General features: G+C 44.9%; 1 protein-coding gene across 2 annotated transcripts in view; it reads right to left on the reverse strand.

The window, feature by feature from the left end:
* The window catches only part of SCYL2 (SCY1 like pseudokinase 2), a 65,250-nt gene that overhangs the window by 49,979 nt on the left and 225 nt on the right, over positions 1–15,046 (reverse strand). The window contains exons 1-4 of one of the 2 annotated variants that reach the window (XM_056574618.1): positions 14,677–15,025; positions 7,247–7,442; positions 4,150–4,307; positions 687–831 (exon numbers count right to left, since the gene is read on the reverse strand). In XM_056574618.1, the coding sequence (XP_056430593.1) occupies positions 687–831; positions 4,150–4,307; positions 7,247–7,423 (480 nt within the window). In that variant the 5' untranslated portion in view covers positions 7,424–7,442; positions 14,677–15,025. Of the gene's footprint in view, positions 1–686; positions 832–4,149; positions 4,308–7,246; positions 7,443–14,676; positions 15,026–15,046 lie in introns of those variants that run through there. The other variant, XM_056574619.1, reaches the window with a different exon arrangement.

Below are 15,046 nucleotides of genomic sequence, written 5' to 3' on the forward strand. Positions count from 1 at the left end.
CCAACAAAGAGGAGGAGGGCAGTGCTTGCGGGTGACATATGTGAGTAGTACCCCGCTGGGCTGATAATTTGGGGGGAGGGGGGAGCAGAACAGCGCTGGCGGGTCACATAGTATTAGTTCCCCGATGTGGAGACAGCGCTGCGCTGATAATTCATTGCCGAGAGGGAGGGGCCAAACCGGTATTGCAGTATGGGAAAAATTCATATCGTGCAGCCCAAAAATTTCGGTATTCGGTATGAACCAGTATACCGCCCAGCCCTAATTCAGCATATTAAAAGAGGAAACAGGATAAATGGCCATAGACAACCTCACATGCAAGAGATAAAATTCATAAGGGCAAATCAGATATAAAATGTTACGCTGCGTTTTGGGTCAACATTTAGCGCATGCGCTGAAAATAATCCCAGTGTTTACATGTAATGTGTCCTAAGGCTATAATTTTCCCAAGAGTTTACAATTCATATAATGCCTTTACTCAATAATAACTAATGGAGCGCCTGTTCTTTGGAACTCCCTCACTATGTTATTCTCAGGCCAAATATTTTTATTTATTTTTTAAGTGTTCTGTGGGTTTTTCAGAAGAAAAAAAAATAATGAATATTCCCTAGGATACTGCACAAAAAGCATGCACTGTGGAGCAAAGAGTTTCTGTAATACTTGAATTTTTTTTTACATTGAACTCTTACCTGAAGCAGGCCATATTTTGTTTCTACATCATACAGTTTATGATCTTTAATATCAGCAGGAAGAGGAGATGGGAGATTGTCCCAGTTTCCAAGAACATTAGCTAAGCTGGCAAAAACAGGTTCTGTACAAAATGCAAGACAATCCCTGTATGAGGCAAAAGAACAAAAAGTTACACCAGACTCCCTACAGACCACATCTGCACTGTTCTGTATATATAGGACTAATGTCTGTAATTCTATGTGCCAAACTGATAAGCCGCAGCCTATTCAATGTTACCTTGCACTCATCCATACAAACTGCATACTGTTAAGTAGCAGCAGTGCAAGGAATTGCAGTGTTGTCTTATTTATCTGAATGGGACAATGCTGCTGCTGTTGGTGTAAGTAAACACTGAAGAGGCTGCAGCGGTCATTGAAACTGGTGTGACAGGAGTTGAATTCCCTGACACTCTGCTGCCAGTAGGGTGGGATATGCCTACCTGTCTGTCTATGGCCTTTACATTATGTAACATGTATCCACTTTAGATACTATCCTGATACAGTTACATACAGCCATGGCCGTAAATGTTGGCACCACTGAAATTTTTCAAAAAAATGAAGTATTTCTCACAGAAAAGGATTGCAGTAACACATGTTTTGCTATACACATGTTTATTCCCTTTGTGTGTATTGGAACTAAACCAAAAAAGCGAGAGAAAAAAAGCAAATTGGACATAATGGCACACCAAACTCCAAAAATGGGCTAGACAAAATTATTGGCACAATTAAGTTAATATTTGGTTGCACAACTTTTGGAAACAATACCGTATTTATCAGCGTATAACACGCACTGGCGTATAACAAGCACCCCCATTTTAACAGGGAAATTTAAGTAAACAAAACAAAATGTAAAATAAATGGCTTGGAATACATGCCACATCATCCCCCCCAACTTCATTTTCTTCTGCACCTCAGTTTGGTCCTGTCCCCTCCAGTGCCACATCATTCCTTCCCTTTTATCAGTCCCTGTACCACATTTACCCCTCTCATTGCCACCCCCCATGGCTCATCATCCCCCCATGTCTCATCATTTCCCCCTGTCATAGACCACCACTAGCCATACAGACATTAAGCATTTAGTGCCTTCCCCCCTCATCATTTCCCCGTCTCATCATCCCCCCCACCGTCTCATCATGTCCCCATCATTCCCCCCTCATCATCCCCCACCCTGTCTCATCATGTCCCCCATCATTTCCCCCTCATCATCCCCCCACCCTGTCTCATCATCCCCCCCATCATTCCCCCCCTCATCATTTCCCCCTGTCTCATCATCCCCCCCATCATGTTCCTCCTATGAGTGGTCTTCAACCTGTGGACCACCAGATGTTGCAAAACTACAACTCCCAGCATGCCCGGACAGCCAACTGCTGTCCGGGCATGCTGGGAGTTGTAGTTTTGCAACATCTGGAGGCCGCAGGTTGAAGACCAAGCTTCCCCTTTCCTTACCTGGCTGCGCTTCGGCTGTCTTGCAGGCTGCGGTCCGTGAAGCAGATGAGTGACGTCAACTTCCGGCTCAGCGTGGCATCAGGGATGTCACTTTTCGGCGGCGACTACTGGAAATGAAAAGTGACGTCACTGATGCCGCGCAGAGAAGCCGGCAGAGGACGTCACTCATCTGCTTCCCTGACTGCAGCCCGCAAGACCCCCCCCTGACCTGACCTACCAGTGCAGCCAGGTAAGGAAAATAAACTAAACTATGAAAAGCGGGGGGGAATGATGTGGGGGGGGGAGGTAGGGAAAATGAAAAGTAAAACTGTAATTTTAATCAGTGTCCCCCGCACTATCCACCAGTACCTGTGGATGGTGCGGGTGAAAACAAGTGATAGTTTTCCAGAGCGGGGAGGAGACGCCGCTGGTCACTGATTTAAAGTGGCCGCGGCAGTGCTGCTATTACTGAACAAGCAGCCGTTGCTGCGGCCGCTTTATATCAGTGACCAGAAGATTTAATCTGCATATAACACACAGGCAGGCCTTTTGCCTTAAATTTAAGTTTTAAAAGTGCGTGTTATATGCCGATAAATACGGTAACTGAAGTCAGTCGCTTCCTTTAACCATCAATAAGCTTCTTATACCTCTCAGCCGGAATGCTGAACCACTCTTCTTTTGCAAACTGCTCCAGGTCTCTCTTATTGGAAGGCGCCTTTTCACAACAGCAATTTTAAGATCTCTCCACAGATGTTCAATGGGATTTAGATCTGGACTCATTGCTGGCCACTGCAGAACTCTCCAACGTACAGCTTTTTGCTGGAAGATCTTGGATGCAAACCCAGCTTTCTGACACTGGGCTGTACAGTGCGACCCAAAATCCGTTGGTAATCCTCAGATTTCATGATGCCTTGCACACATTCAATGCACCCAGTGCCAGAGGCAGCAAAACAACCTCAAAACATCATTGAACCTCCACCATATTTCGGTACTGTGTTCTTTTCTTTTTAAGCCTCATTCCGTTTTCGGTTAACAGTAGAATGATGTGCTTTACCAAAAAGCTCTGTCTTGGTCTCATCTGTCCACGAGACGTTTTCCCAGAAGGATTTTGGCTTACTCAAGTTCATTTTGGCAAAATGTAGTCTTGCTTTTTTATGTCTCTGTGTCGGCAGTGGGGTCCTCCTGGGTCTCCTGCCATAGCGTTTCATTTCATTTAAATGTTGACAGTTCGTGCTGACACTGATGCTCCCTGAGCCTGCAGGGCAGCTTGAATCTCTTTGGAACTTGTTTGGGGCTGCTTATCCACCATCCGGACTATCCTGCGTTGACACCTTTCATCAATTTTTCTCTTCCGTCCACACCCAGGGAGATTAGCTACAGTGCCACGGGTTGAAAACTTCTTGATAATATTGCGCACTGTGGACAAAGGCAAATCTAGATCTCTGTAGATGGACTTGTAACCTTGAGATTGTTGATATTTTTCCACAATTTTGGTTCTCAAGTCTTCAGATAGTTCTCCTCTCCTCTTTCTGTTGTCCATGCTATTAGTGTTACACAGGCAGACACACAATGCAAAGACTAAGTGAACTTCTCTCCTTTTTATCTGTTTTCAGATGTGATTTTTATATTGCCCACACCTGTTACTTGCCCCAGGTGAGTTTAAAAGAGAATCACATGCTTGAAACAATCTTATTTTTCCACAATTTTAAAAGGGTGCCAATAATTTTGTCCAGTCCATTTTTGGAGTTTGGTGTGACATTATGTACAATTAGCTTTTTTGGTTTAGTTCCAATACACCCAAAGGGAATAAACATGTGTATAGCAAAACATGTGTTACTGCAATCCTTTTCTGTAAAAAATATTCCATTTTCTAGACAAAATTCAGGGGTGCCAACATTTACGGCCATGACTGTACATGCATATAAAGGTTGCGTTATATCGCTATGCCCCTTTCAAAAATCCATTATGCATAATGTGAACCCATAGTCGGCCGTCTTACCTTGACTCTTCAAGTGGATGCTGTACAGTAAGTAACCGTGGATGTCGGAGCCTTGTTAGCTGCTGAACGCCCCGCTTTAGAGAATCTATTATTTGATCCTTCTCATACTTTTGATATTTGTCAATCAACTTTTTGTCAAAAACAAAAACCGCAACTTCCTATTAAAACAGGGAAAACATTTTCAATAAACATACTAAAAAAGATAACTTTATGTAACACACATTTACCTTAAAGGGGTTCTCCGGTGCTTAAACATCTTATCCCCTATCCAAAGGATAGGGGATAAGATGCCTGATCGCGGGAGTCCCGCTGCTGGGGACCCCCGAGATCATGCACGTGGCACCCCGTTTGTAATCAGTCCCCGGAGCGTGTTCGCTCCGGGTCTGAATACGGGCGACTACAGGGCGGGCGGCGTGTGACGTCACGCTCCGCCCTTCAATGCAAGCCTACGGGAGGGGGCGTGATAGCTATCACGCCCCCTCCTGTAGGCTTGCATTGAAGGGCAGAGCGTGACGTCAAACGCCGCCCGCCCTGTAGTCGCCGGTAATCAGTCCCGGAGCGAACACGCTCCGGGGACTGATTACAAACGGGGTGCCGCGTGCATGATCCTGGGGGTCCCCAGCGGCGGGACTCCCGCGATCAGGCATCTTATCCCCTATTCTTTGGATAGGGGATAAGATGTTTAAGCACCAGAGAACCCCTTTAAAGAAGCTTATATAGTGCAGATAGGCTATTATTAAATAAAGGCTGTTGTGTATGTCTTGTGTATAACTATTTTAGTTGATGTTGCACACATGGGTTGTTTGCTATTGTGATTTCTATTTACTTACTGATATGACAAATCCAGAAAAAAGAAAAAAAACTCAAGCGCACTCACCACGTTAGTTGCGTCTTCTGTGTTCTTTAGATCGTGTCAAACATAGACATAGTGCAGGGAGAGGACATCGGGAGGAGGTGTGTGTAGGCTACGGAACAGTCTCGCGCTAAAGGCGGTTCGTAAGGCCTTACGAAGCGCCTGTAGCGTGAGACGGTTCCGTAGCCCACATACACTTCCTCGTGATGTTGTCTCCCTGCACTATTTCTATGTTTGACGCAACTAATGTGGTGAGTGCACTTGAGCTTTTTCTTTGTCTGGATTTGACATGTCTTCACTCTTGCAAGTTTAGCATGGATGGTATCACTGCTACATAGTGTCTATTTAAGAGGACTCATACAGGTGTGTGAAATAGCAGTGCCAGGTTGTCTGTTTCTTCCTTGCTACTTACTGATAGGATTTCTTAATGCAGGATACATTTCCCATGATGGCTTTAGATTTACAGAGACAAAAAAAAAAAAATTTACTTTCACCCACAAATTGGGGTGATTGTTTTGTTCTTAAATAGCGGACTTTATGGTAAAACTGACACGTGACTGTCATTCTGTGGGTCAATACAGTTAAAATGATACCCATGTTTTGCAGGCTTGTCTTTTATTGCACTCCTACTTATCAGTACCATTTTTGTTTTGATGGAACTTTAAATTTCAGACATATAAAGTGACCAAAAGGCAGCAATTCTGGTGATATATATATATATTTTTTTTTTTTTTTTTACGTTTATGCCATTCACAGTACAGGAGAATAAATGTTATATTTAAATAGTTCCCACATTTACAAAGGCAGCAATACCAAATAACTTGTGTTTTTTATTTTTATAAAAAAAAAAGATAGTTTTAATTTTATTTTTAATGGTATGTATTTTTTAAAAACTTTTTCCCATTTATTTTACATATTTTGAGATTTCTTTTTTATTAGAAATCATTAGATTGCAATGTACTGTTCAGTACTATGTAATATCATAGTACTGATCAGTACTATCGGCGATCTTCTTGTATAGCCTGGCTCATCTGTGATTGCATTGCGGGGGCCCGATAAGCCCACCGGCACCTCCATCTTCACTTCAGCATTGATCACGGCATCTATAGGGTTACAGGCAGACTGTAAGATTGTTGATGCCCACCATTATTGGCGAGTCCCCAGAAGGAGCTCACCTGCTATGTAGCGAGCGCTGCTCCTGAGCTCGCTTCAGAGCCGTTCTGTAAGTGTACGACGCTGTACATAAAGTTACATGCTACAGCTCCCTTTATTTGAGGCGCGTGTCCTTATGGGCTTATAGTATTATTCATATTTTAAGCTAGTGCTGGGCGGTATGGCCTAAAATGAATATCAGGGTATTTTTTTTATTATTATCGCGGTATCCCCGCCTGTCCCTCCCCCCCACCCCCGCCAGCGGGGTCCCTGTGCCCACTAGCGGTGTCAAATGTGCCCCCTGCGAGCGCGATCGCTACCATCACCGCTAGCGGGGTCCCTATGCCCACTAGCGGTGTCACAAGAATGCCGAGCGCGGCTCTGTTCCCCGTCAGCTCTCAGGGTGCGGGAACAGATTTAAAAAGCCTCGCGCGCAGCTAATGTAGTACTGCGCAGGCACAGCACTACGCAAATAGCATAGGGCTAACGTAGGCAGCGCTAGGAGCCTAGCGTTAGCCCTACGCTATTTGCGTAGTACTGCGCATGCGCAGAACTACTTTAGCTGCGCGCAAGGCTTTTAAATCTATTCCTGTACCCTGAGAGCTGACGAGGAACAGAGCCGCGCTAGGCATTCTTGTGACACCGCTAGTGGGCACAGGGACCCCGCTAGCGGTGATGGTAGTGCTTGCAGGAGGCATTCTTGTGACACCGCTAGTGGGCACATGGATCCCGCTAGCGGTGGGGATTGATCATGCTCGCGGGGACACTGGCTGACAGGCGCAGCAGGGGGACACAGAAGCACACCGGGACAAGTGATGGCGCCGCGCTGGGCTCTACAATTTATCCGGAGGGTGGGGGAGGGGCCTGACCGGTATAGCGGTGTGGGCAAAAATCCATACCGTGGGAGAAAAAAAAAAAACGGTATCCGGTTCATACCGGTATACCGCCCAGCACTATTCTAAGCATTTATGTAATATCTACAGATCGTTTATGTGGGCCCACCCCTATAAAAGGCACTTATGGCATATCCTGATCACCTGGTTCCTGGGCTTTTTCCAGCCCCTGCTATTACTGATCACTAAATACACCCACCTGTTTTGTAGATTTTTTTGTCCCATTGAAAATTTTCCAAGCAAGTCCATTGCCTCCGCTGGCTATGTGTTTTCCTACATCGAATTCCCTTGTGACAGGGTTTCCCATTACCGCGCTCGTGACATCTGCGGTCACCTTTGTGACTGTGCTCTTCAGCTTGTTTAGCATGGACTCCATTTTGGTTTTCTTGCTTGACCTTGTACATATAAGAAAAAGGAAAATGAAGCATTTTAGTGCACTAGAATGTAAGGGGGAATTTCACATGAGAGCTGAATAGATTATTTCAGCAAGTGTTCGTGAACGATGACGGCACTAATGACACATTTTTATTTAACAATGAATAATTAACACTGGGCAAACTGTAAATTTTAGTTAGCATGCTGAAGAAAAGTACACATCAAGACTCATGGAAAGGGAATGGCATCATATGACACCAGGATCTATCAAAAACTACACCCACATAGGTGGGGTTTCCCCTTAAGGCATTGTTTCCCAACCAGGGTGCCTCCAGCTGTTGCAAAACTACAACTCCCAGCAGGCCCAGACAGCCGAAGGCTGTCTGGGCCTGCTGGGAGTTGTAGTTTTGCAACAGCTGGAGGCACCCTGGTTTTGGAAAACACTGCCTTAAAAGTGGTACTCCGGTGGAATTATTTTATTTTTTTTTTTAAATCAACTGGTGCCAGAAAGTTAAAGGTGTACTCCGCCCCTAGACATATTATCCCCTATCCAAAGGATAGGGGATAAGATGTCAGATCGCCGGGGTCCCGCTGCTGGGGACCCCGGGATCGCCGCTGCGGCACCCCGCTGTCATTACTGCACAGAGCGCGTTCGCACTGTGCCTAATGACGTGCGATACAGGGGACGGAGCAGCGTGACGTCATGGCTCCGCCCCTAGTGACATCACGGCCCGCCCCCTTAATGCAAGTCTATGGCAGGGTGCGTGACGACCGCCCTGCCCCCTGCCATAGACTTGTATAGAGGGGGCGGGCCGTGACGTCACGAGGGGCGGAGCCGTGACATAACGATGCTCCAGCCCCTGCATTGCCCGTCATTAAGCACAGAGCGAACGCGCTCTGTGCAGTAATGATAGCGGGGTGCCGCAGCAGTGATCCCAGGGGTCCCCAGCAGCGGGCCCCCGGCGATCTGACATCTTATCCCCTATCCTTTGGATAGGGGATAAGATGTCTAGGGGCGGAGTACCACTTTAAACAGATTTGTAAATTACTTCTATTAAAAAATCTTAATCATTCCAGTACTTATTAGCTGCTGAATACTACAGAGGAAATTCTTTTCTTTTTGGAACACAGAGCTCTCTGCTGACATCATGACCACAGTGCTCTCTGCTGACATCTCTGTCCATTTTAGGAACTGTCCAGAGCAGCATATGTTTGCTAAGGGGATTTTTTTCCTACTCTGGACAGTTCCTAAAATGGACAGAGATGTCAGCAGAGAGCACTGTGCTCATGATGTCAGCAGAGAGCTCTGTGTTCCAAAAAGAAAAGAATTTCCTCTGTAGTATTCAGCAGCTAATAAGTACTGGAAGGATTACGTTTTTTAATAGAAGTAATTTACAAATCTGTTTAACTTTCTGGCACCAGTTGAAAAAAAAATAAAAAAAAAATAAAAATAAAAAAGTTTTCCACTGGAGTACCCCTTTAAGGACTTTCACTTATCTATTGGTGCATCTGTTCTTTTACTTTATTTTTTATCATAGACAAATAATAATCATAATAATATTATTAATAATAATTAATTATGATGTAATTCGATTTTAAAAGTAAGACTTAAAAAAAAAAAAAAAAAAAAACACAGACAACAATAGTTTTATATACCAGCATTGAGTACTGTATTATGATATGGAAATGTGACACATACATATGGATTTAAGGAAGTCCCTAAAGTTGGAATTGCAGAAATGAAGGTAGAGACTATTAACAGTAAGTGAGAAATTTATGAGTAATCACATTTAATACATTAACTTGCATTATATTCCTATTAGTCAAATGATTTCTATTCCGCATGAACAATCCGCTCGGAAATTCTGCTGTGCGCACTGCAATTCGGCATCCGCAGAAAGAAAGATATCCATCTCATTTAGAAATGCATTGCTGCTTATGAGACAGCACATTACCAAGCGGTCCTAGCGCCCGCCGGAACATTTAAATGTGCACCGTGTTTAATGGGTGGACATTACGCCCATTTTCGACCATGTGAACATGGCCTTACTTTCAGATCCCATGGTGATCCTGTGCTGGTGGGCTCTATGGTCACTATTTACCTACACATGGGCTGCAACAGCTATTCGGTAGCCTAAATTTATCACTTGCCTTACCCCCCTCAATACTGCTCAGTGATGGGGGACAAGATGCCAGTAGTCCAGCACATGACCACGGAGGCCCCTGATTGGCTGCAGGAGTCATGTGTCGGCTGTTAGTAGACAGAGACCACTTCTTCTGCACTATGCACAACACCATGGGATCTGAAGTGAGTTAAGGTTTTCATGTTACTTTATTATATTTTAGTCTATTATTTTAACTCTCTTAAAGGAAAACTGTCAGATATTTTCTCCCGCACTATCCACAGGTACTGATAGACGGGAGACGCTGATTCCAACGAGCCCTACCTTGACCGGATCCGCCCGGCCGTTCGCCCGCAGTTGTACTTTTATTCTATGTGTATATCTTGCTGTAACTGGCATGGGCGGGGCTTCTGCAGGATAACTGGCACTGACATCAGCACCGCTTATGAATATTCATCCCCCCTCCCTCCAATTCTCCCTCTCTTCGCCGCTCCTAACTGGGGGGAGGGGGGATGAATATTCATAAGCGGCGCTGACGTCAGTACCAGGTAAGCTGCAGAAGCCCCACCCGTGCCAGTTACAGCAAGATATACACATAGATTAATACTACAATTGCGGGCGAATGGCCGGCCGGATCCAGGCAAAAAAAAAAAAAGGATGCAGCAGTGATGGAAAAATTTTTATTAAACGAAATGTATATATTTTATTAAAAAAATATATATAATTTTTTAATAAAGTGTGTGTTTCATTTTTTTTTCTCTATTTTTTAAATTTTTTAGGTAGTACTACTACTCCCAGCATGGAACAGACTGTTCCATCAAGGGAGTAATAGTACCTGTACTATAGACATATCGCCCCGGGTGTCAGTCCTGACACCCAATGCAATCGTCCATAATATAGCAGAGATGCGGTTCCATACAGCGCTCGCATCTCTGTACTGTACTCAGGCCAATGATGTGAATAGAACATCATTCATATTTTCCGCCCAGAGCTGTGATTGGCCGGATGGTTGAAGCCAATCACCGCTCTCCGAGGGAAATATGAATGAGTGGCCGGCCGGAGTACAGAGCAGAGATGCGAGCGATGTATACACCCGCTCTGCATCTCTGCTATAGACAGAACAATCACAACGGATGTCAGTAGTGATGTGTCCTTAACTGCAAGTACTACTACTCCCAACATGGAGCATACTCTGCTCCATGCTGGGAGCTGTAGTACTTGCATTAATAGACAGATCGCAGAGTGTAACCTCTGACACTCGCGCACACACAGAGTGTACTCCATGTTGGGAGTAGTAGTACCTGCAGTTAAGGAAAGATCCCAGTGGATGTCACTACTGACATCCACTGTGATCCTCCTGTATAATCTATAGATGCGGCGGCCGCTCGTCTATGGTCCCCTGCATTGCCGTATATATACACACACATATTCCTATATCCCACAGAGAGCTGTGATTGGCTGGAACCATCTGGCCAATCACAGCTCTGTGGGAAATATGAATAGGTGTATATATACGGCAGTTCAGGGGACCATAGAAGAGCGGCCGCATCTATACATTATACAGGAGGATCGCAATGGGCGATCTATCTATTAGTACAGGTACTACTACTCCCATCATGGAACAGTGTGTCCCATGCTGGGAGTAGTAGTACTATCTAAAAAAATAAAAAATAAAGAAAGAAAAAAGTGAAACACACACACACATTACATTTTTATTATTGTCGGCTACATTTTTAGGTCCCTGCCCGCCCACATTAATTGATCCCAGTTTAAAAAGTATGGTAATAAAAATTGTTATTAAAAAAACCGCATTTCGTTACATACAAATTTTTCCTTCACTACTTTATCTTAAAAAAAAAAAAAGGTATCTCCATCACTTTTTTGGATCGCTAAAGTCCAAAAAAGAATGAAAACCGCCTGCAAAAACACCAAAGTTAAAACCCACTTATTTTTCTTGGGGTTTTTTCACTCCCATGGGGAAAAAAACTCCACGATTTTGGCTTAAAAAAAAAAATATAAATAAAAATCGCTAGTGGCTCAACATGCTGCGATCAATGATCAATGATCTGAAAAACGCCCAAAAAATTGTGAAAAAACGCCAAAAGGATTAAAAAAAACGCCAAAGTGAAAAACGCCAAGTGGAATAAGAATTTAGCGATTTCTCATTGAGTTACAGCTAACATCAGGCCGCAGCGATTTTTGGCCGAAAAAACGCCATGCGGCAGATTTGGCGTTTTTCTTGGCATTTTATGTCCCAAAAACAAGTGGAATTCCAGCCTTACTGCTCTCTGATGCAACGTGTCTCGGGAACCGCCCAGTTTAAAAGCAAATCCCCATAGCAAACCTCTTCTACTCTGTGCAGTTCCCGAGACAAGCAGAGATGTCAGCAGAGAGCACTGTTGCCAGCCAGAAAACAACAACTCGTCTTCAGCAGCTGATAATTATTGAAAGGATTAAGATTTTTTTTATAGAAGTAATTTACAAAACTGTTTAACTTTCTGGAGCCAGTTGATATAAAAAAAAAAATATAATAAGTTTTTTCCTGGAATACTCCTTTAATGCCGGGCATCGGTGGCGCTTCAAACCCTGGTTATGGGACCAGGGCATACATGTAAGCCCTTGGTCCATAAGTATCGGGACGCAAAGGCGTACCTGTACGCCCTTCGTCCCCAAAATGTTAAAGTGTACCTGCCATTATCAAATTTTTTTTATATAATGTTGAAAAAAAAAACATTATATGTATACTTGTAATATACATTGGGCTCTGTGCACCGAGGATAAGCAGGGCTCTGTGCAGTGAGGCTCTGTGACACGCTCCCGCCTCACACAGAAGGTTGATTGACAAGCCAGAAGTCTGAACAGAGCCCCCCCGCCTGTCCTCCCTGCCCAGAGCCCCGCCTGTCCTCCCTGCCCAGAGCCCCGCCTGTCCACCCTGCCCAGAGCCCCGCCTGTCCACCCTGCCCAGAGCCCCGCCTGTCCACCCTGCCCAGAGCCCCGCCTGTCCACCCTGCCCAGAGCCCCGCCTGTCCACCCTGCCCAGAGCCCCGCCTGTCCACCCTGCCCAGAGCCCCGCCTGTCCACCCTGCCCAGAGCCCCGCCTGTCCACCCTGCCCAGAGCCCCGCCTGTCCACCCTGCCCAGAGCCCCGCCTGTCCACCCTGCCCAGAGCCCCGCCTGTCCACCCTGCACAGAGCCCCGCCTATTATTATATAAGAAGTTTGGCTAATGACAGGTACACTTCAAAGGAATGGTCAAATGCACTAAATGAAGCCCTATTATTGTTCTATACGTAACAGAAACAACACAGCTTGAAGCCTTAATTTGGTACTGCATACAGATTTTTATTAAAACACAATTCCAAATACAACAACCGCTGGGACCCCTCGCAATCTTCTGCCCAACACCCCAACTCTCCCCATGCACAAATTGGTGGTCGAAATGCCCCCTGCATGGTTCTCAGTGGGAGAGCCGGAGATACAAGATGCATGGGGGGGGGGGGGGCATGTCGACCACCGCTACGTCACCACTGAAGAAAGCCTGGGTGCCAGGCAGGAGATTGCAGATCAGCGGTCGGACCCCCCATAATCGGACACTTATTGCCTATCCTGCAGTTAGGAGATAAGAACTTCAGTACCAGAGTTCTCCTTTATGGTCGATCTGAGAGGACAGAAACATCAACTACTGTAATACCAACAAGGTGGAGCCCCGCCACAACCAGCGCCCCTAGAGACAGAAATGCAAATTGCTCTTATTTTAAAATGCATTCTCAGTATTTGAATTGTATTCCTGGATTTACAAGATGTCTTTCATGAAGGTCTGAATGTTATAAACAGATTATTTAGCATTATAATAGAATATATTCCTTTTTTTACTTTTTCAATTTTCCAGAAAATAAAAAAATGGCTTTGGGGGAAAAAAATTTAAATTAAAAAACAAACACTTTTTCCCCCAATTTTTACAGGTCTTCCCATCTCTAGACACATCTCCTCCTATCATGCAATCATATGCCCGGCTCTAACAATGTTGAAGAAGCGCCTGAAGAGGGGCATTTACACCTCAGACATTGCTTGTTCATACTGCATTGTATACAGGGGCCGTGTCTTAACATGAATAGAACCTCCCAGAATTGCACTTGACACCTTTGAGTGCTGTCATTTTTTGCTTTTATTATGCTTTTTTAATAGAATAGCCTAGTAAACCTAATATATTATAATTTTTTTGTATTAATAATGTAAGTCAATGGGAAACAGATTCAGGGTGTATTCACACATGCAGTATCCTGCACATATTTGATCTGCAGGATTTAAAGCTGCAGATTTTATGCTACAGAATTCGAAGTAAACTTAATGACTGAACACAGTATCAAATCTGGAGCTTCAAATGCTGCACATCAAATATGTGCAGGATACTGTGCGTTTGAATACACCCTCAATCCGTTTTTACCATCTGTAGAAGATTTTCTGCAGAATCAGGGAAGTCAATGGCAGCAAAGTCTGGCGCTGATTTATTGCAACAAATACACTGCAGAAAATCAGCAGGAAATCCACCTGCGTGAATGTATCAGGAATTTGCTGCAGAAATTAACACTTGCAATTTAAAGTATGTCACCCACCTGACGACTTATATTTTACATCACTGTTTCACAAGCTATGGCTCACCAGCTGTTGCGAAACTACACTTCCCATCATGCCCCGACAGCCGAAGTCTTTCAAGGCATGCTGGGAAATGTAGTTTTGCAGCAGCTGGATAGTCATAGCTTTGGGAACACTGCTTTACGTACCGTAGGTGTTACCCAATCAATGATTTACACTGGTGACTGTCTTTCCAATGGATCTCCTTTACCTACAGCAGTGTTTCCCAACCAGGGTGCCTCCAGCTTTTGCGAAACTACCACTCCCAACATGCGCAGAAAGCCAAAGACTGCCAAGGCATGCTGGGAGTTGTAGTTTAGCAACAGCTGGAGGCACCCTGGTCGGGAAACACTGCTGTAGGTAAAGGAGATCCATTGGAAAGACAGTCACCAGTGTAAATCAGGATAGATAGCATGACACCTTAGTAAGCTGAATGGACATTACTTGTGACAGCAGGTCCCCTAGCGCCCTCTAGAGACCCCATACCCTCCCTCCTCATACCTGTCCCCAGCTTGGAGTACCCCGGAGGCGGCGGCCTGAGCTCAGGACATACGGCTACGTTCTCCACTTCTTTCCTCGTTCAGGTGGCTCCACATCTACCGTCAGCTGACCTATCACTAGAGAGTAACACCAGGCTCCACAACCGTGCAGCCCCGCGCCGCCATTTTCCCGTCGATTTCAGAGGGTGTACGCTACCCGCGAGGCTACAACAATATGATTCCCACAGTACAAGCTGTCAAGGCACAGAGGTCGTGCTCTAGTGACACAAAAGGTGTCCGGAGAACAAACAAGCCATTCTCGTTTGTTCTCACGACAATGACGTAAACGAGGGCTAGCTTTTTAGTCTGAACACATCTACCTAATCATCGGT

The sequence above is a fragment of the Hyla sarda genome, chromosome 4 (assembly GCF_029499605.1).
Source record: "Hyla sarda isolate aHylSar1 chromosome 4, aHylSar1.hap1, whole genome shotgun sequence".
Classification (NCBI taxonomy): domain Eukaryota; kingdom Metazoa; phylum Chordata; class Amphibia; order Anura; family Hylidae; genus Hyla; species Hyla sarda.